The 22878-nt window shown below is 44.1% G+C and overlaps 1 protein-coding gene across 4 annotated transcripts in view; it reads left to right on the top strand.

Annotated features, from left to right (window-relative positions):
• The window catches only part of TRRAP (transformation/transcription domain associated protein), a 167047-nt gene that overhangs the window by 115348 nt on the left and 28821 nt on the right, over window positions 1–22878 (top strand). For all 4 annotated transcript variants that reach the window (XM_079953626.1, XM_079953625.1, XM_079953623.1 and 1 more), the window contains 3 exons: window positions 8555–8645; window positions 10511–10710; window positions 12067–12328. In XM_079953626.1, coding sequence (XP_079809752.1) covers window positions 8555–8645; window positions 10511–10710; window positions 12067–12328 — 553 coding nt within the window. The remainder of the gene's footprint in view (window positions 1–8554; window positions 8646–10510; window positions 10711–12066; window positions 12329–22878) is intronic.

The raw sequence follows: 22878 nt of genomic DNA, 5'->3' as shown, positions 1-22878 counted from the left end.
GCCCTTCCACCACCTGCCTTTCCGATGGCAGTTCCCTGACATCCACCTCCCCTCCAGGGCCCCCTTCACCCCCTCCCTCTCCTTCCTCCACTGGGGGTGATGGTGCAAAACCCCGGAAAGAACCTCCCTCATCTTCCGAAGACTCGAACACTTCCCTCCACCGGTTGCCGTCCCTTGTCCCCGAGTACTCCTCCTCATCGGAGTCTACTCCTTCTTCCCGTTCCGATTCTGGGAACCCTTCGAACTCCTCTTCCTCGTCGGTGGTACCAAAATATTCCCTTCGGAACCTCGTTACCGACTGAGGTTTCCTTGGGAACCGTTGATGAAACATTTCTATTAAAAGCTCGTCATTGACTTCCTCTGCAGCTACCCAGGTGTTTTCTGACTCTGGTTCCCCTTCCCAAACTACCAAATACTCCACCTGATTTCCCTTCCACCTGGAGTCAATGATTTCCGCCACGTGGCTGTTGCGTTCCCTTTCTTCTATGACTGGTCCCTGAGTAACCTCCCTTTCACGTCCCCCTCTGTACGGTGAAAGTAATGACCTGTGGAACACTAGGTGTAGTTTCATGTGGTCCGGTAACCTGAGTTTGAACGCCACCGGATTGACCTGTTGTATGACCTCAAAGGGTCCCAACCTTTTGGGTCTCAACTTCTTACATCCCCCCTTGAATGGCAACCCTTGGGTCGATAACCACACCCGGTCCCCCACCCTTATGGTTTCTCCTTCTCTTCTCTTCTGTTCCTGTCTGCTTGCTTCTTGTATTCCTCTTTGGCTCTTTCTAGGTTGAGTTGGAGCTGACGATGGATGGCTTCCATCTCTTCTACAAAGTGTTCTGCTGCCGGGACACTCCACCTTTCCCCTCCTTCCCCTGGAAATGCCCTGGGATGACACCCATAGTTGGCCAAAAAGGGACTCATCCCTGTGGACACATTCTCTGCATTATTATAGGCAAATTCCGCCAGAGCCAACTTTTCTACCCAATCATTTTCTCTGTCATTGACATAACACCTCAAGTATTGTTGGAGAATACTGTTTGCTCTTTTCGCCTGCCCGTTGGTTTCTGGGTGTCGGGCAGTCGAAAAATTAACCTCTACGTGGAGTAAGCTCATGAGCTTCCTCCAGAACCTGGACGTAAATTGTTTCCCTCGGTCTGAGACCACCCTCAAGGGGGCGCCATGCAACCTAAAAATGTGTTTTACAAACAACTTTGCCGTCTCTTTGGCCGTGACCGCATGTGAGCATGCTATAAAGTGGCACATCTTGGTTAATAGGTCCACTACAACCATGATAGCTGTTTTCCCCTTGGATTTCGGCAGATCCGTCATAAAATCTATGGATACTGCCTCCCATGGTCGTTCTGGTGTGGGTAGTGGCTCCAATAACCCTGCCGGTGCCTGCCTCTCCCCTTTCGCCCGCTGGCATCCCGTACATCTTCCCTCACCTTGGGCCACCAAAACTCCCTGGTAACCAACCACATGGTTTTGTGTTGCCCGAAGTGCCCCGCTGTGGAGCTATCGTATAACTGTTTGAGTACCCTGCCCCTCAATTCTCCTTCGGGTATATACAGTGCCCCTTTGTAATACAATGTCCCGTTCCTTTCTTCGAAACCTCCTGGGTTCTCTCCCTCCCCTCGGAGTCCTCTGAGCTTATCCTGGGCGTATTCATCGTTCTCAGTTCCCTCTACCAGTTCTCTTTGCCCCACCAATGCCGCCCCACACACCCAGTGGTCCTCTGGGATGATATGTCTCTCTTCTGGCGCCCCCTCCCCCTCTAAATACTCTGGTTTTCGAGAGAGAGCGTCCGCCCTGACGTTCTCCGGGCCTGGCACGTAGCAAATTTCAAAGTGGAATTTGGAGAACTCCTGGGCCCATCGCACTTGTCGTTGGTTAAGCACTCGGGCCGTTCTCCAATACTCTAGATTCTTGTGATCAGTACACACTTGGACTTTGTGTTGTGCACCAATCAGTAAGTGTCGCCATCTCCGGAACGCTTCATGAATGGCGAGTAGTTCTCGGTCATACACGGTGTAGTTCCTCTCGGATTTATTCAGCTTTCGCGAGAAGAAGGCACACGGTCTCCACTCCGACTTACTCTTCCCCGGCTGCAGAAGCACCGCCCCTACCGCTCTGTCTGATGCATCAGTTTCTACTCTCATCGGTTTTTGTAAATCCACGTGCAGGAGCTGTTCTTCGGAAGCGAATGCTTTCTTTAGCTTTTCGAAAGCTCGCTGCGCCTCTGCCGTCCAAACAAATTTCTTCTTGCTGCTGAGACAGTCAGTGATGGGAGCCGTCAAGTGGGCAAAGTTCTTGATGAACTTCCTATAGAAGTTTCCAAACCCTAGGAACCTTTGCACGTCCTTCTTCGTTTTAGGGGTCTTCCATTCCAGTACCGCCTGAACCTTCCCGGGATCCATGGCCAACCCCTTGTCTGACAAGCGGTACCCCAGGAATTCCACCTCTCTGGTATGAAACTGACACTTCTCCAATTTCACCCACAGCTGATTTGCTTGCAGCCTGCTCAGTACTTCCCGGACATCCAGTACGTGCTGCTCCTCATTCTCTGAGTACACCAACACGTCATCTAAGAATGCCACGCAATTCTTGTATAGCAAAGGTCCCAGGACGTGATTCATGAATGATTGAAAACAGGCGGAGCCTGCTTGTAGACCGAAGGGCATAACGAGATACTCAAAGGCCCCCAAGGGGGTGAACATGGTGGTTTTCCATTCTTCTCCCTTCCTCATCCGTATCAGGTTATACGCCCCCCTCAGGTCTAGTTTGGTAAAAATCTTTCCCTTCCTTACTCGGGTCAAAATGTCATCAATTCTGGGCATGGGGAAAGCCACTGGTTCGGACACGGCATTCACGGCCCTGTAATCCACTACCAACCTGGGTTTATCCATGTTTTTTTTGTCCACAAAGAATACTGGACTACCCCCTACCACCCTTGACTCCCGGATGAAACCTCGCTTGAGGTTCTTGTCAATGAACTCCCTCAACTCCTGCATTTCCCTATCGGACATAGCGTACAGCTTGCCCACTGGCAGCTGGGCTCCAGGGAGTAGGTTGATTTGACAGTCAAAGGGTCTATGCGGGGGCAGTTTATCTGCTTTTCTTTCGCTGAAGACGTTACCCAGGTCGGCGTATTGTCGTGGCACCTTCCCTTTATCTGTTACTTCCATCCCTGCTAGAGTGGCTTTGGCTGTTCCCTGAGCCTTCCCCTCCTTGCAGCGTTCTAGACAATGTGCTGACCCAAAGGAAACTACCCGCTGGTGCCATCCCACTAGCGGATCATGCAGCGCTAGTCAACTCATTCCCAAAATAATGGGCACCCCTCCCAAGGTGGCCACATTAAACGCTATCACTTCCGTGTGTCTTGCCACCTTCATTATCATTGGGACAGTCTGTTGGTTTACTTCTCCCCCCAACAGCTCCCTCCCATCAATCGTGGTCACCTGCAAAGGGTTGCTTAAAGGGATAGTCAGTATCTGGTGTTCGGCTGCAAACTCCTTACTCATAAAATTACAGGAGCTGCCTGAGTCTAATAGTGCCTTTATCTTTAGTGGGTGTCCGTTTGGCAGCTCTAGCAACACCTCTATGACAAGCGCAGGTCTTGGGGGTTCCGGCTTGGGCACATTCACTGCTCTTTGGCCTGGCTGCTGTGCCCCGATGGTGGCAGCCAGGCGTTGGCTTTTACTTGCTCCTTCACCTCCTCTTCCTCACTCCCAACAGCTCCCGCCATCCCTTGCCACCCCTTCCTTTGCGGGCACACTCTGGCAAAGTGACCTGGCTGTTGGCAGAGGAAACATTTCTTGGCGCTCTTTCCCTCCTTCTTCCGCCCTTCATTGGGGTTTGAAACTCCACGCGCGCGCGCTGTTCCAATCTCCATCGGCTCTACTGGCGGGGAGTGCTGCTCTGGAATCTCTGGAATGCGGAAATCACTCCAACGTTCCCCTTTCCCTTCCCGCTTCTCCAAAGCTCTCGCCTCCTGGCGTGCTCCTATGGCCAGCGCGGATTTGGTCAGCTGGTCCATAGACTCCGCCCTGGGCGCCTGGGAAAGTTCGTCCTTCACCGCCGAGGATAGCCCTTCTTCGAACAGCATTTGTATCGGCCCCGCGGACAGGTCCCACCCCAATTTATGGATCAACATGGTGAACTCAGTCCAGTACTCACGGACGGATCGGTTCCCCTGTTTACACGCCATTAACTGTCTGCGCACCACCCCCTGCTCGATTTCGCTGGAAAACATCAGGTCCATGGCGCGAAAAAACTTTCTCGAGTCCTTTAGAGCGTCATTATTCGCTGCCATCAGGGGCCTCACCCAGTCTTTCGCCCCTCCCTCGAGATGCCCAATCACAAACGCCACTCTCGATTCCTCATCTGGAAAGTCATCAAACTGCAGATTGAGGGCGTATTGCATCTCTGTCCTAAAGGCTTGATAATTTCTGGGATCACCCCCAAACTTTTGCACCAATCCTGGCACCTTCCTTGCGAGTGGGGTGGTCTTTCCCTTTTCTGCATCCTGAGCCCGCCTCTCCTCAAGCCTCGCCGTTTGCAGCGCTAGCTGGACTTCCAACACCCTGTACCTTTCTTCCAGGCTTGGACCCGCTCCAGCTCCTCCTGCGTCTCCGGCTCCGGTTGGGTTGCTCATGATGCTACTCCTTGCACAAGTGGCTTTCAGGGACTGTCGGATTGCTGTGATGGGATGATTAGCTGCTTGTGCATAAAAGCTTAGTTCCCCAGAGCTTGGTCCTGGTTGTCAAAGCTCTGTCTATAGCGGAGCCCCTTAAACATGACTCCCTCAATCGCTGGCAGAATCTGACAGTGGGCGTTTGTGGAATCTCTTCCAACATAAAAGCTCCTTAACGGAAACGTGTCTTCGAGATTCTCGGCACGACAGTTTCCGGCGAGGAGTGGGTGTACCTAAAGGAGGTCCTGAAACTTCTCCACTGTTTTCGCTGGAAGTCTCCCTGAGCCATCCCTCCGACTCACTTTCCCTTGGAGCTCCCTCTCTCCCCCTGCTGGTTCCCTCTTCTGCTGCTGAGTCTCTCCTAGCCTCCGTGAGCCCTTCCACCACCTGCCTTTCCGATGGCAGTTCCCTGACAGAGAGTTTGCAATAATGCCTGATTCATTGTTTCTCTTACTTTAGAAGTATAAGCTTTTTATTTACCCATTTTTAAAAGGTAAAACTGAAGGCAATATAATTGTGTTTTTAAAGGTTTTCCCCCCAGAAACTGTTACACTGTGTGTTGTGTATTTTCATATGTGGTGTTTAATGGGTTTAGTAAGGATAAAATGGCATTGGATATCATGATTCCAGAAGGGATGCATATCTGTGAAAGGTATCAGTACTTCAACTGCAGTCTCTAAATAGGGATATTTTTAATTGCGCATGAAGTCATTTGCAGACGATGAACCACACAAAATAGTTCTGAAACCTCAGATCAAATGGCAGATAACATGTAAGATTATTTATTTATTTTACTTACTTAAAATATTTGTATATCTCAGTGTCCTTGAAACAAATACTGATGTGGTTTACAGCAATCATAAATATATACATACATACAGTATGTGCATTAAAAAAAACCTCACATAAAAAAATCTAAAATTGCAGATCATGAGCTGATTACAGGATAAAGTTTTTCCTTTTTATTTATGATGTCCCGTCTTTGGCAAAAGACTGAAAAAGGTTTGCCCAGAATTGGCTTTGTTAAATCCATTTTTCTTTTCTTTTTTTTTGCGGGCAAAATGCAGATGCATGCTTTAAATCACTGTTAATTGCACCAAGACTTATTGTAACTAGGTATTGGAAATTCATGGAAGGAGCCTCTTTGATGAATTGGTATAACTAAGCTCTGGAAATTTAGAATGGCACAAGATATAAAACAAAAGGACTGCTTTACAATTGAGCAGCCTTCCTTCATTATGTACACAGGGAAGAATGACCATAAAAGACTTCATATATGCATTTTTGGTTGCTTTGATTATTTTTTATGTTATCCTTACTTTGCCAAACCTTTATTAGGCATTGCAGATATAGGCTACCATAAAACATCCATATATAAAAATTTAAAATATATGCAAATAAACAGCCATGTAAAAATACTTAATAATGGGGGTTTTCATTGGCATTTCTTCCTGCTAAATAGTGCCGCTCACCACTCTGAGAGATAGATACCTTTGATTAAAAACTCAGCCACTCGGCTTCCAAATTATATTGCAGTTACTTCCGAGTTAATGTCAGACAGATAGAATCTGATATTTTCATTTTGTTGTGATGTTAGACTACCCAAAAAAGGGGATAGCATGTGTTTGCATAGCTGGGGGGTGAACAAATTCCTATGCCCCACAAATAACCCAGATGAGCATTTTAAATAAAAGCACACATTCCACTCATGTAAAAACATGCTGATTCCCGGACCATCTGTGGGCCGGATTGAGAAGGTGATTGGGCCGGATCCGGCCCCCAGGCCTTAGTTTGCCTACCCATGGTGTAGGAGTAACAGACACCCACATACACACTGCAAAAAAGGAGGAGCAAAGTGTTTGGGAGCTCCTCACACGTGTGCAGTCCTGCTCATTGGTGTAATCCTAGCAAGCTATAGTATGGCTTTCCATGCTGTGCAAATGGAGTCAAAGAGTGAATTGCTTTTGCAGACCGTAATCTCTCGTGCCGCTATAACAGCAATGGTGTTGGTATAGCACAAGCTAGGCTTTTATTTATCAGGAGTCTTTAAATATGTGAAATACAGAAACGAAATCCTCGCCATGATCAGACTGTTCCAGCTGTCATCACTGTACATTTTATGCTGATCTCAAATGGGCCATTACAGGCGGGAGTTAATTCATTGCAAACATTTTAAAGTGACTTTTCAGTTCCTTTGGAAGCAGGTGCGGTATATTTTTTGATGAAAAGGATGGCAAGAGGAACCTCCTGCCATATCTTATCATCTGCCTTGCCTCATAGAATCTGGTCAGATATATTGTTCCTATCATTTAATAGATACCAAGACGTATAGATTTAAAGGCAAAAATGGCACATTAATGTGTGTTCACCGTTTTCCCCCCTCCTCTCCCCGGAGGAGTCATGAAACCTCTGCTTGGTGAAAGTGGTATCCCTTTACATTAAGTGGCTATTTTTCACCCAGTAGAGCAGCAATTTTGTGAGATAAGGTTACGCTCTAATGGGCCCAGCTAACACATCGTGCTGGGCTCATTGGGAATTGTGGTCTTATTTAAAGACTAAATGCTGTCTTTCTGTGCCTCTCTCTTTTTATCTGCATCAGTAAGATCTTTTTAGTGCTCTGTATGCTATCTCATTATGCAGATGTCTGGCTTACAAAGTAATATGATAGAATCCTTGTCAGCTTCCCTTTATAACCCTTTCGGAGCGGCTTTTATATCAGATTGGGCGATGCCTCTATCAGGATCCGATCCCTACGTTTAGTTAGTTAGTTTTCTTACGTGTCCCTTTCACCTTAAAGGTCCCAGCGTGCGTTATAGCAATAAGATAGACAATTTATAAAACAGTTAAGGTCTATAAACCAAAAAAAAGATCAAAAGCAGTTGCGTATAGAGTGGTACCTCTGGTTATGAACTTAATTTGTTCTGGAGGTCCATTCTTAACCTGAAACTGTTCTTAACTTGAGGTACCCCTTTAGCTAATGGGGCCTCCTCCTGCTGCCGCGCCGCCAGAGCACAATTTCTGTTCTCATCCTGAGGTAAAGTTCTTAATCCAAGGTACTACTTCTGGGTTAGCGGATTCTGTAACCTGAAGCGTTTATAATCCAAGGTGTTTGTAACCCGAGGTACCGCTGTATAAAGCAATTAAGATGGTTCCATATATGAAAATGCAAACATTTAAAAACAGGTGTCCACATATAGAAACCCTTTCAAATAGTTCCCTGGTGTAATAGCAGCCTGGGATAAAGATTTCCCCTCAAGAGGATGATTTGCATAGATGAAGAACTTCAATATATAATTAAGAACAAAAACCCTGAGAGAGAGAGGAGAAAAAAAAATGAAGCACAAAATGTCTAATTGTGCAGAGTGGACCAGCACACCAGGTAGGCAAGGGGGTAAGATATGCTATTGCTGGTTTTAAATAACTCTTGCAATGATATATAGACCTTGGACACAATAGAGGATTATAAATTAGATGGACTTACAATAAGCAGTTTAAAAGGTTACCCAAAGAACCCACGGAGGGAGGAAGGAAGCCTTGAGATTCGGAAGAATCTTGTGTAGTCTTTATTATTTGTGAATATGAGTGTGAATGAATTTGTAAAATCAAATAAAAGCTGTATAAAAAGATATGCTATTGCTCCCCACCATGTTCAGGACTTGCGTTGAAATATTGCCCAGATGGGCCCTTTATTTGTACTTTCACCTGCTTTTTAAAAATATATTTAAAATATATTTTAAAAAATATTTTTGAGTAGTTATGCTTAGGCATCAATCGGTTGGCAAATCTGTTTGGATCACAGTATTTTTCATGAGGCCATTGAGAATTCACATGTTGTTGTTTTTTTTTTTAATGGCAAAATAGGTTGGGCGAGTCTATCCCCAGGCAGTCTACTTTCCTATTCGGACCCTCTACTTGACACTGAAGATAGAACAGCGGGAGCGCTACAAAAGTGGTAAGCAGCAGGCATACCATGATGTCCTTGGCCCTTTCTCAAGTTGGGCAATTTGCCTCAACTTTGCTTCTAGAGGCAGCTTCTTTGTTCAACCTCCTTATGCTTACAAAACGTGTGTCAATAACCTGATAATAAAATGGACCCCAGTTAAGTCATGGGGGGGAGGGGTTAAACAAATATATACATACATACGTACTGATGATCAAGGGACGCAGGTGGCGCTGTGGTCTAAACCACTGAGGCTCTTGGACTTGCTGATCAGAAGGTCAGCGGTTCGAATCCCTGCGACGGGGTGAGCTCCCATTGCTCGGTCCCAGTTCCTGCCAACCTAGCAGTTTGAAAGGATGCCAGTGCAAGTAGATAAATAGGTACTGCTGTGGTGGAAAGGTAAACGGCGTTTCCGTGTGTTCTGGCTTCTGTCAACGGTGTTCCATTGAGCCAGAAGCGGTTTAGTCATGCTGGCCACATGACTCGGAAAGCTGTTTGTGGACAAACGCCAGCTCCCTCAGCCTGAAAGCGAGATGAATTCCTTTACCTTTACTTGAATTCCATCACCTTTACTGATGAATTCCTTTACCTTTACTTGAATTCCATATTTTAAAGTGTAATTGTATTGTGGATTGTTATTACTATACAAGGATAGCATCTGAGGTCTGTAATCCCTCCTACCCCATTGTTAATTCTTAACAGATCTCACAGATCCCAAATTCATTTTCCTTCCATTCAAAATGTCCTGGAGGTATAATAATAAAAGGCGCTCCAGATGCCTGTGGTTTATATATATATATATAAATTGCACCAACATGACAGCAGTGGCTGTGTTAAATTAGAGTGTAAGTATATTGGGGTCATCTACACCCCTGGTATCTAAGGTGCAGTGCGCCAGGAGGCTACAATACTATTGAATAGTGGCTCCCAAATGGTGGTCCACATACCCAAGGGGTCTGTGTCACCCTTCGCAAAACAAAAACTGCCATACAGATAGCAAAATTTTCAAAAGTAAGGGGTACACGGCTTGGCTTTTGAAAAACAGGGGTCCGCAATACTTAGCTAATTGGGAACCACTGCTATAGAATGATGGACAAACGCACACCCCTACTGTAGGAGAACATGTGGGTTGTGCAGTGGCATGAAATAACTTAAAAACATTTCATAACTGACCCTTTATGTCATTTCCGTTACTCACCCTTTTATATTGTAAACTGCCCTGTGGTCTTCAGATGAAGGACTGTATAGTAATAATAACAACAATAATATCGGAGCATGAAAATATCCTAAATGCATAACAGGGTTAAAACAAATTGCTCATAAGTGATAAAAATGATCAGAAATGCATAGCTTTTTTTTTTTAGTTTTAGGCTTTCTCCCCTTTTACTAGACAGCATTTGGTTGCTGTTTAAAACAGATTATGATATTACAGTATTCTCTCTGGACAGTCTTTCTCGGAAATGACTTGTTTCCCTTTGGCTAATGGTGACTTTGGAGCCCAGACATGTTGTGGGATTTTATGAATGGAAAGGCTACTCTGAACGTCTATTCTAGAAATATGTTTTAGCAGTTCCTGGCACACCAAAACCAAGCAGTTGGAGGGGAAGAAAGTTGAGGACCATAAAGCTATTTCTGTTTTCCAGTGTGGGTCTTCTATGAAATATTTTCTTTTTGTCAGCTTTATTGAAGTGGAAACAGGAAGTATTTGTTTGCAGCAGAAATTCTTGTAAACGTTTTGTGTTAATAATGTGCCTGTCAATGTAGCGGGATTGCAATTTCTTTTCTAATTTACAGAGAAATTGCAACTTATTTTTAAGGTTCTGGGGTGCTTTGTAGTGCTAATGGTGTTTTCTGGGAATTTTCCCATCCCCTGTAAGATTCCGGACAGCAGCAGCCAAGTTCAGTCGGAAACCAGTCCCATTCGGCTTCGGACCCTGGGCCAATCAGAGCCACAGCTCCCATGTGGCGTTGCAGCCGAATTATGCACATGCAGAGGGAATTGCACCCCACACTCCTCTCCTCTCTGGAAGGGATAGTGGATCAGATGGTCTGGTTCAGAGAAAACTGGCACGAAGAGGTATGTTTCTTCCATTTATGTTCCCGGAAACCCCTTGAAAAACTGTTTAAAAAACAAGTAGCACTGACCAGATGGGTGGCAATGGTGGCTCTTAGTCTTCCTCATCGATGGAGGGTGATGTGCAAAAGCTGCTGGGATTGCAGTTGCAAAGGCTCCTGGGATTGCTAGCCATTTTCCTGCTCTTTTCAGGCAATTTTTGCTCTTTTTGGAATTTAAAATGGATTTATGTAATTGTTTCCTGGGTTCCATATCAGATTGGGTGCTACGTGGTCACATGCGAGCCAAACACACTTAGGTGGGAAGAGGCCTGTATGTCACCATCCTGCTTCCCCCTGCTCCTGGTATTGAGATCGTTTCAAGCTTTTGCACCTTGCACACTGATTCAGGGGGGCTTGCATTTCTTGGGACTGACTTGGTGCTTTAGGCCTTTGTCAAGCCTAGGCTTAGATACAGCCAAAGTAGCTTGTTGGGCAGATGGCAGGGAGCCCAATAGTAAGTATAAGACCAAACGGGAAGCAGAGCCAGTTAATTTTAGTTTTGTCTCCATCTCCACCCTCTTGAGTTCTGCAAGTGGCAACACTGGGACTCAGCAAGAGGAGGAGGAACCTGACAGGTCGTGCTACCACCTAGACTGGTTGTGAGTAGGAAGGCAGATGTGTGGACTTAATAATTATAATAATATTTTTTTTTATTTATACCTTATCCACTTGGCTGGGTTTCCCCAGCCACTCTTGGAAGAATAAAGGTTGAGGTTGGTGGGGCAGTGCCCCATTTGCCTTAACAGACAAGCCATCCCTGCCTCCCATTGACTTCTTCCTACCTTACTTCCCATTTTTTATTTAAGTATGTATATAGCACTTTGCAAGTAAAGCAGACCTTTCAAAGTTGTTTACCAGATGCTGAAAAGCGACAGCAGTTTCCGTGAAGGATTCGTGCAACCAAAGGGTAAAATATAGAACATTTCAGAAATAAATGTGTGTCTAAAATTGTTGTTTGGACTTCCTGACAAGCAAAAAGCAGTGCAGGAAAGTTGGCTATATGCAGACAGGTTTGCGTCCAAAAAGCTAGGAATTGCAACATGCTGGTAATATGTCACATGTGTATTGATTTTTTTTTTAAGGGTTTTTATCCCACTTTTCAGGCAAAAGGGCTCCTGGAGCATTTTTTACAGATAAACCAACAAAATAACCCCAAGTCAGTCCCTGATCTCAGGATTGCAGATTACAATACATGACAGAAAAACAAAACCGGCTGGGGAGAGCACTGCTTTCTGTAACTCCATCTCAGAATGTTGCTGTATGGTGCCAAATGTTTACTTCATTATTTCCATTCTGTTTTTGTGTTTGATGGCGTTAGGTCCTTCGACAGCTTCAGCAAGGCCTGGCAAAGTGCTACTCTGTCGCCTTTGAGAAGAGTGGAGCGGTTTCAGATGCCAAAATCACCCCCCACACACTGAATTTTGTCAAGAAGTTGGTCAGCACCTTTGGTGTCGGTCTGGAGAACGTCTCCAATGTCTCCACCATGTTTTCCAGCGCTGCTTCGGAGTCCCTAGCGAGGAGAGCCCAGGCGACGGCTCAAGACCCTGTCTTCCAGAAACTGAAAGGGCAGTTCACAACAGGTGTGGTTTTTATACAGTTTGTGGTTAACTTTCACCCTACAGATTGTGTGATCCAGACACTGAATGTTTTCTGCTCTGGCTCATCTGGGAATAGTACTTTGGAGGTTTTTAAGCAGAGGTTGGATGATAATGATAATGATGATAATTTATTTATTTATTTATACCCCATCCATCTGGCTGGGCTTCCCCAGCCACTGGGCAGCTTCCAACAAAATATTAAAATACAGTAATGCATCAAACATTAAAAGCTTCCCTAAACAGGGCTGCCTTCAGATGTCTTCTAAAAGTCTGGTAGTTGTTCTCTTTGACATCTGGTGGCCTGAGGGCGTTCCACAGGGTGGGTGCCACTACTGAGAAGGCCCTCTGCCTAGTTCCCTGTAACTTGGCTTCTCGCAGTGAGGGACCTGCCAGAAGACCCTCGGTGCTGGACTTCAGTGTCTGGGTAGAATGATGGGGGTGGAGACGCTCCTTCAGATATACTGGACCGATGGATGTCCATCAGTAAGGGATTCTTTAGTAGCTGTGATTGCTGCAGCTGGGCTAGATGACCCTTGAGATCCCTTCAGCTCTACAATGGCTACAATTCCTTTTCTATCCAAAATTTGCATCAGAAATAATGATGCTTGCTACTCCTTCAAGAAAATGGTTTTTCTTTTCCTCCCTTCTAAATCAAAGCAAACTTCAGATGTAATGGGAAACTGTGCTATGAGAATGAGCCACACTGAACTTCAGGAATGCATGTAGCCTCCCTCGCTGAGACCCAGCCGAGGCTGGAGCAAGTTGTTGTTGTTGTTTAGTCGTTTATTCGTGTCCGACTCTTTGTGACCCCATGGACCAGAGCACGCCAGGCACTCCTGTCTTCCACTGCCTCCTGCAGTTTGGTCAAACTCATGTTCGTAGCTTCGAGAACACTGTCCAACCATCTCGTCCTCTGTCATCTCCTTCTCCTTGTGCCCTCAATCTTTCCCAACATCAGGGTCTTTTCCAGGGAGTCTTCTCTTCTCATGAGGTGGCCAAAATATTGGAGCCGCAGCTTCAAGATCTGTCCTTCCAGTGAGCACCCAGGGCTGATTTCCTTCAGAATGGATAGGTTTGATCTTCTTGCAGTCCATGGGACTCTCAAGAGTTTCCTCCAGCTCCAGCTGGAGCAAGTCCTGGAGGACAAGTGGCTTGATGGGGAGAGGAAGCAAAAGTGAAATGATTGCTGATTTAGAGCAAGAAGGGGACAGAAGGCACAGGAGGAGATGCTTTCCCAGCTCATCCAAACCAGGATCGGATAGGCTCTTGCAGATAATTGGTTCTCTGCCCCTAGGCAAGGAACCACAGTGAAGGAATCACTGCCTTTCCGGTGTTGCTGTCTCAATATCTTGTATTAATATTGCCTGTTATTTTAATTAAAGCACTTACCATGGAACCAACCCCATGGTGGGACCCTCTCTCATCTCATTCCCTTTTATATCTATAAGGAGATTGAAATCTTCTTCTGTTTTCAAACTAGCCACAGTTCCCTGTGGCATCCAAACTTGGGGCACTATGGTTTGTTTAAACAATCGTTAGTGAGAACAATTGCATTTGGCTTGTTCTCACTAATCATTGTTTAAGCAACAACAGCTTCCAGAATTCAGACATCACAGGGACAGTGGAAGTAGGAGCTTTTGCAATCCATGTGAATATGAAAAATGAGGGAGAAAGGAAGTGTTTAGCCCAAAGTTGGCCACTTTCCATTACTGTTCTGGTAAACCAAGGTTTTCTGTTATGTCTGAACTCAGCCTATTTTCTCTGTTGCCCTTTGGAATAGTATATGAGCATTTAGAAAGAATTAGAGAGCAGCCTAGTGAGTGAAAGAGAGTTGGGTAATTTCCTTTATCCGCTATAAATGTCACAGAATTATGTTAAGAATCCTTTTGTGGCATTTAATTCAGTAAAATACCTAATTCATTAACTGAGTAGGAAAACAATTATATCAAACCATTTAGATAAGAAAACAAATCTCAAAGTAGTCCAGGTTTACACCTAAAATGCACAGTGTGCTTGTTGGAAGAGTTATATGTTTATTTTTCCTAAATTAGAAGCATCTGTGTAAGTGATGTGATTTAAACTTTGGGGTGTCTGGTACTCATGAAATTATTAATTTTTTTTGCCATTTGAGTTTGATAATTTAAATCAGTTGCTATAATTGGCCTTTAAGGGGGCAATTTGGGAAGTATTTTGCTACTGTTATTCGTTTTCTGTTAACCAGCTTTGCTTTTTATTATTTATAGATCAGCACTACATGGAAACTATTATTTGTAAGGAGCATCTGTTCTTTGCCTTTTTAGATTCTAGCCTTCCTCTGGCACAAGGTGTATTTTATGAAAGGGAAATTCTGCAAGCTGAATCTGGGCATTCCTTGCTCTGCACACTCATCAAATGCTAAGCCAATGGGAGTTGGAATTAAGCCCCATTGAGCTTGATGCGATTTATGTCTTGAGTAAGCATGCTTGGGACTGCAGAATAAATGCAGCTGAGTCTCTGAACTGACTACTTTGATCTCCCTGCCAGTGAAAAGGGCAGCAGGCAGAATGTTTTGTTTTGTTTTTCAATTTCCACCACCCTCTTTTACTGACAGCAGAGCCCAACCTTGAAGGATGTGTGTGCTTGCCAAGTCATTGGCCCTAGCCTAGAGCCACCTTTCCACCTCATTTCAAATGTGTTTGCTCTACTGGAGAATTTGTGGTCCTGGGAGATGCTGTGCAGTGGGGGCTCAAGAATATGCTAGGATCTTTAGACTCTCATTCCCAAGGTCTGAAGCTCTGTAAGTTAGCCTTCCTTTTATGTGGCTGGAATGATTACAGTACCCCTATAACTTTTTTATTATTATTATTATTATTATTATTATTATTATTATTTAATTTATTTATTTATACAACAAGAAAAAAAACACACACAAAAAAACACAAATACCAAATTACACACAAATTACAAAAATAACCATAGCCACATAATTTTCTTGGCAAACAATAAAACATCTATTGGTCTTAACACTAAAGACCCAACTTCCCGTCTATTCCATATTTCAAATTCATGTTACTTACTGCCAATACACATTTTTTTTTCACAATTAAACTTATTCTCAATAAATCTAATTTCTTCTATCTACCTAGCAGCTATTACTGAAGTTCCTCGAATGCTGCAACAGAATTTAAACTACTATATTTGGTTTTCAGATATTCTTTGAAAACCTCTCATTTATAACTTTTTTTTTTAAAACCTCCCATTATAACTTTTTTTAAAATGTTCATTTCCTCTTTTAGTAGAGCTATGGGATCTATATATTTCATGAACTAAGTACGATTTGTTCTCTCTCTCTCTCTCTCTCTCTCTCTCTCTCACACACACACACACACAAAGCAAACCTAAATGTGTAAATCAAAGTGTGTGTTTTTTGAAATCTCTAGGTGGCATTTAAGTTGTGGAAGTGTGAGGATCAGCCCTGGTACTAAACATTTGCATTATTTATTTTCTTTACTGAATATATTTATATCCCTCCTGTCTCCCAAGTTGGGATTCAAGGCAGCTTACATTTAAATGCAACCTGAAGCAATAAAAACAAACTAGTTAAAAACAATACTTTAAACACATCAAAACACACTTAAAACCAGCAATTAAAATAGCTTGCCCTGACAGCAGCCCTGTGATCAGCATCGTCTGTCTGCTCCTTAGTTTTCAAAAGCCTCTCCGAATAGGAAGGTCTTAGCTAGCTGGCAGAAGGGGAGCAGAGAGGGAGCCAGTCTCACCATTCTTGGGAGGGAGTTCCGCCATACGGGAGCAGCCACAGAAAAGGCTCCCTCTTGCGTCACCAGCAGCCGTGCTTCTGATGTTGATGGGAGCAAGATAAGGTGCTCACTTGAGGGTCTTAGCACCTGGACAGGTTCATATAGGGGGACACAATCCTTTCAGGTAGCCTGAGTCGAACCCATATGCCAAAGCACTTGGGGCAATTTACAGTTTGAAATAGCCGCTTGCATTCTTATGAAAAATGGTAGTAAAGGAGACAGGGAAGGGGAAGATGGGGATGAGCAAATTCACGTCCCCTCTGTAGTTATATTGTTACACGATGGCCAGTTGGAATAGTCATTTAGGAGGTTGTTCCGGCAGGGAAAGGGCCAGGTGGCAGCTGGGCTCAGCTGAGCCAATGGAGGAGTCTTTGCTTTTCCACCTCCTCCTCCAATGCTGTCAGGTGAAATGCTGCTACAGGAAATCAAGCCAAATGGGTTGGTCACAAATGAGCCAGTGGAGAGGACCCTTCTATCTCACCCCTTCTTTGCATCTAGGTGGGATGACAGTAGCAGTTGAGAGACAGTCGGGATACAGTGGTACCTCAGGTTAAGTACTTAATCGTTCTGGAGGTCCATTCCTAACCTGAAACTGTTCTTAACCTGAAGCACCACTTTAGCTAATGGGGCCTCCCACTGCCACTGCGCCGCCGGAGCATGATTTCTGTTCTCATCCTGAAGCAAAGTTCTTAACCCGAGGTACTATTTCCGGGTTAGCAGAGTCTGTAACCTGAAGCGTATGTAACCCAAGGTACGACTGTATTTAAGTACAGTGGTACCTTGGGTTACAGACGCTTCAGGTTAGACTCCGCTAACCCAGAAATAGTACCTCGGGTTAAGAACTTTGCTTCAGGATGAGAACAGAAATCGTGCAGCGGCAGTGAGTGGCCCCATTAGCTAAAGTGGTACTTCAGGTTAAGAACAATTTCAGGTTAAGAATGGACCTCCAGAACGAATTGAGTTCTTAACCTGAAGTACCACTGTAGTTTTATCCCACTTGTCCATCAAATATGCTCAAGATAACTTCAAAAATAAAGGTTGTTTTTTTAAAGTCATAATAAAAAGGATTGTTCTGATGAAAATATTAAGCATGATGAACAACACCATCAAAACCCGCAGCATTAATAGGAAGGGATCTTTATATCTTTGATGAAAAACCTTACGGGAAGTGAAGTAGTTTTCACGGGAAACCTTAAAGGTGAAAGGGTGAAGGCGTATCTGAGAAGGGTGTTCCGTAGATGGGGTGCCACCACAGAAATTGCCCTAGCCAAGTTACCACCCGCCCCTCAGAAACAGGAGGATATTCAGAGGAGGGTCTCTGATGGCAGCTTTGTGCAGAGGAAGGTGACTCTTTGAGATATCTGGTTGCCTTGAGCATTCAAGTTCAGTCAGGGTCATAGCATTGCATGGTGTCACAGCCACAATCTGAAAGAATGATGTAACTCATCTGTATTTCTTGAGCAACAACCCACAGTAAACTGGTTTTGAAACTGAGGGAAATTCTAAGGTAATTTGGGATGCTGGCATTCTGAATTCGCAACAGGGAAATTGAGATAGTTCCTCAGAACCTCGCTTTAATGAGCATGGGGAAAGTGGCCTTACGGGATTCTTGTGTGTCACATCTATGCCCTGCACATTAGAGAGCATGTTAAGCTCTGCATGAAGTAATCTTTGCAGCACAACAGTCGCATGACAGTAGATAATGGAAGCCTTGAACCATATGATCAAATTTAATGCGTGGCAGCTACTAGGGAAGAAGAGAGTTGCCAGCATATTGTGCTTCTTCCTGGGTTTTCTGATAAGTCAAAGGGATGCAGCTGCAGTTAATACATATGTGTTGTTTCTCCACGCTTAGAAAGAATAAGACAATTTTTCCTGTATGCGATGGTACTTCAAAAACTCATATCCGTATTAAAATTGGTATATAGATAAAAAGTGTTTGTTTGCTTTGTGTTTGTTTATTTCAGAGTAGGGGGAAATTGAAGAGGAAAAACGTTCCCTTTTAGCATATAAACTAAACAGAAGGAGTTGAAGTATTTTCTCATTCTAAACTGAGGCTCTGTGTGTGTGTGTGTGTGTGTGTGTGTGTGTGTGTGTGTGTTTTCTCCTGTGTAGTTTACTCCTCCCACTGACTCTAGATAGAGGCAGTGTCATGTGAATCCAGCAGAGTAGATGTGTGGAGTCTATGGCCTCCAGTGCTGCTGGATTGCATCTCCCATCTTCCCTGACCGCTGAACATGCTGGCTGGGGCTGATGGGAGCTGGAGTCCAGCAACATCTGGGTGGTACCAGGTTTCCTGCTTTAGAGAGCGCCTCCCGCATTCTTGCAACTCCAGCTCCAGCTTTTTGTCAGCTGTGCTGTCCCTCCTCTTGGAGGGCTGGTTCTACCATCTCCACGCTTGCAGCAAAAAGTGGCCAAACCTGGGTGAGCCGTAAGGTGAACAGCTGAACAGAGGAGGCAGGAAAGCATGTGGAAAGGTGCTTTGCACTGCCTCTGTTGAAGCATAATGGATGATACAACTTCGCTCTTGCCATTTCTGCACCAAATTTGAAATTAAATTTTGCTCAACACTTTTTTTAATGCATTTGTTGATGTTTGTTTTTTCAGGTCTTCAAATGCCAAATGCAGAGTTTTGGCTTCTTTGACTAAGTTCCACTTTTTATTTTGTCTGTGTGTGTGTGTGTGTGTGTTTTCAAACAAAGGATGAGATTTTCCCTCGACTTCCAAGATAAAGTAATAGAAGCAATCAGGATACAAAAGGGATTTGCTGCTTTCTAGAAGAATGAAAACTTTTCTGATATCTTCTACAGATTTGGAACATTTTATTTTTCAATTATGATTAAGCATGAGTAGTCACAGGATTACAACAGCACTTTTAGTTAGCGCAAGATGAGATTACTTTAATCTGTTAAACTTGGAGTTTGAATTAAAGTTGAAGGGTGGAGGGGGAAATGGCTGCAATTAGATTGGTCAGTATTCTTGCCTTTTGGAGTTTGGGGGATTCAATTCATTTTGCAGAAAATAAGTTTTTGATTAATTTGCAACAGTAATAGAATTTATGCTCCTGAATTAATGGCAAGTTAATTACTGTACCAGTCCTTAGCCGAGAATGAATCACCAATTTGTGCAGTCTTGGTCTTGACTTATGCTTTGAATCCTCCTTTTTCTTGAGCCCTTGCAAGGGTTTAGAGCTAACTACTCTCCAAGATTTCTGAAAGTCTCACAAGTTTTCTCTACTAGTACATACAGTTGTTATTGTCCAAGCCTTTAAGTTTCCAAGGCATGATGGATTCAAGATCTTCTAAATATTCTTGCAATTTCCAGCCAATGCCATTCAAGCGTATTTGCAAAAACCCAATGTTTTTGTAACCTGGTTTCCTTTCCTTTAGCCCGGATTGAATATAACAGTTGAATAACAGCATCCAGTTAAATATTGCGCTGTAGGCCCATTTAAGGACTGAGTTTGCCAAGAGGTGTTAAATCTAAAAGAGTTGTTAATCCTGACTCACTCAAGCCAGTTTTCCACACCCAAATCAATGTAACTGTTTGAACGTGATAGCAGCTTACCTTCCCTGAACAGAGAAATGGGCAGGTTCTCCTCTTCCCAATTGATCAAGGAAGAACAACCACCAGGGTGAATAAGAGAGAGAAACAATTCAGCAGTGTTTTCCTTCTCAAAACAATTACATATTATTACCAAGGATAGGAAAACATTGGTGATTGTGGGCTCCTTTCTTGGTTAGACTTGACAGGCAAAGGAAGACATGGGAGCTTCAAGAGGGATCTCCATCCATCATCATTTCAGGGAAGTAGAGAGTAATACAGGAATATACTTTGAGGAAAAGCATGAGATTAGGGTTTTACCAGTCAATGTAATATCTTTTTCTCCCCTCATCTTTCTCCGGTCCATTTGTCCTAAATAGATACCTGGTCTATAAATGATAAAAGATGATTCCAGAGCTTTTAGACTGGTTACCAAGGTTGCCTGTATCATTAGTCAAGGTGTTTCATGTAGCAGATGTTTGGATAGAGCAGCAAATTGTCAATTATTTAGGCAGTGACTTTTATTTTCATCACAAGCATACACCTTTTTTTAATTATTTCCTGCCCTGAGCCATATTTGCTAACTTGTGTTAGTCAAGGTTCTGTAAAGAACTTTTTACATTTGAGTTCACGGTCTATAACTCATGGTTATTAGGCTTCCTATCCCACTTTAGAAGACAGGAGTGCCTGGCGTGCTCTGGTCCATGGGGTCACGAAGAGTTGGACACGACTAAACAACAACATCCCACCTTATCCTGTCCTTCAGTATTCTTATTCCTTCTGTCCAGTAAAAGAATCTTAGTCCGTATTATTGCAATTTCCAAAGGAATTTCCGTGTGGAGTCCAGAATTCTAAAAGTGGACTGCCGTCCTCTCGTTCAGTCTCTGGTGCTTAAACTAACGTAGGTAGTAAGTGTTGGGTTTTAGTTAGGATCGGTATCGCAAAGAGATTTCCTTTCTGCCTAATTAAGCTGTCTGCAAAGCAGGGGAGCTGCTCCAGAATGCCACATAGCTGGTAATTCTTTGGATGTACTTAGACAGGCTCTGTATGGAGCCCCTGTGACACGAAGAAAGAAAGCTAATTAATCGAGTGCTCTCTGTCATTCCCATCTGCTACCAAGAAGCAAAACAACGAAGGAGGAAGGGAAGTCTAAAATAGGTATTTTCAACAAACTGGAGTGATTCCTACAGCGAAGTGAATGGCTTGGTGTGTTTTATTTTAATTAACACTGCTGAATATTTTTGCTTCAGCTATTTGCATATCATTAGCAAGAATATTGTACTTGTCGTTTGGTGACATTTCCCTGCACTTTGGGGAGCCGATGAGCGGCAAACAATGCCGTATTTCATGTTTCTCTTTCTCACCCAGCGATTTGCTCAGATTGTGCACTAGAGGGTAGGCTTGGAATTATAATGAGATTTTTTTACAAGTACGTTCACAGTAGATGCAAGAGGTGCTGGACTGGCTGCATAAAAATTAAAAGATAGCTGCCAAGAAGGGCGGCAGTCCTTTTTCGTCTTCTTGCTAACACCTTTATGACCTGGAAAGCACTTTTTACAAATAAGTTCCGTACACTAAATACATTGCAAAATGAATATTACAGTGGTACCTCGGGTTAAGAACTTAATTCGTTCTGGAGGTCCATTCCTAACCTGAAACTGTTCTTAACCTGAAGCACCACTTAAGCTAATGGGGCCTCCCGCTGCTGCCGTGCCGCCGGAGCATGATTTCTGTTCTCATCCTGAAGCAAAGTTCTTAAACCGAGGTAATATTTCTGGGTTAGCAGAGTCTGTAACCTGAAGTGTCTGTAACCTGAATGTATGTAACCCGAGGTACCACTGTAATTGTCCTACTGACAACTTGCCTCATGGCAAAAACACGCTTGTCTGCTCTGGTGGTATGATGCATCTGTCATTGGTCTTGGGATGTTGGTCCAGTAAGAGAGGTTTAAGTTGTCACCCTTTGAGCACAGGATAATGAAAGAGAACATACTGCATTTCACAAGGCTTCACTTGTTTGCAGTGTGTTTTAAAGGCTCCTTCCGGATTCAGGTGCCAGTGTGCCTCTGGTTTATGGTCCGATTTAGCACAGCTCTCAGTAAGGTTCATAGGTGTGACTTGCAACTGGTACAAAAATACAAAATACAGTGGTGCCTCGCAAGACGAAATTAATCCGTTCCGCGAGTCTCTTCGTCTTGCGGTTTTTTCGTCTTGCGAAGCACGGCTATTAGCGGCTTAGCGGCTATTAGCGGCTTAGCGGCTATTAACGGCTTAGCGGCTATTAACGGCTTAGCGGCTTAGTGGCTTTAAGAAAAAGGAAACAAACTTGCAAGAACTCACAAGACGTTTCGTCTTGCGAAGCAAGCCCATAGGGAAATTCGTCTTGCGAAGCACCTCAAAAACCGGAAAACTCTTTCATCTAGTGAGTTTTTCGTCTTGCAAGGCATTCGTCTTGCGGGGCACCACTGTAAGTTGGGAAGAGGGGCTGTGAATGGAGAGGAGAGAGCCCTCCTTGAAAATGTAAAAATAGAGAGTGACTGACTCCTAAGACTCAAAGAAGCAATGTGCCCAGCTTTAAGCAATTTCGATCGGTTGACACCTTTACAACCTGGACACCAGAGAGTTTAAAGCAAGTGGACAAGGCAGCTGGGACTCCCTCTGCCACCCACACTTGTCACTTCTCTCGTCAAGCCCTCTCTCACCTGCCCTGGGCATGCAGAACACCAAGTGTACCCAATAGCATGTGAAGGAGGAGGCAGGCGGCAGCAGGACTGGGCTGGAAAAGTCTTGTATGTGTCCCACTTAAGTGAGAGTTACAAAGAGTTTTGGTGTCTGTTTTGCACTACTGAGGAGAATTTCAAACCAGTACAGTGGTACCTCGGGTTACACACGCTTCAGGTTACAGACTCCGCTAACCCAGACATAGTACCTCAGGTTAAGAACTTTGCTTCAGGGTGAGAAAGAAATCGTGCTCTGGCGGCGCGGCAGCAGCAGGAGGCCCCATTAGCTAAAGTGGTGCTTCAGGTTAAGAACAGTTTCAGGTTAAGAACGAACCTCCGGAATGAATTAAGTACTTAACCCGAGGTACCACTGTACTTGATGCTACTTGGGTCAGTATTCAAAGCAAATTAGCCTTTAAATTGCGCCTCAGGTAGCTTTTCAGAGTTTGGTCTGCAGGAACGACTTTTTCCAT

Source organism: Podarcis cretensis (genome assembly GCF_951804945.1).
Source record: "Podarcis cretensis genome assembly, chromosome: 14".
Classification (NCBI taxonomy): domain Eukaryota; kingdom Metazoa; phylum Chordata; class Lepidosauria; order Squamata; family Lacertidae; genus Podarcis; species Podarcis cretensis.
Note: the sequence above shows the minus strand (reverse complement) of the source record. Positions and strands in the feature narration are given on the sequence as shown.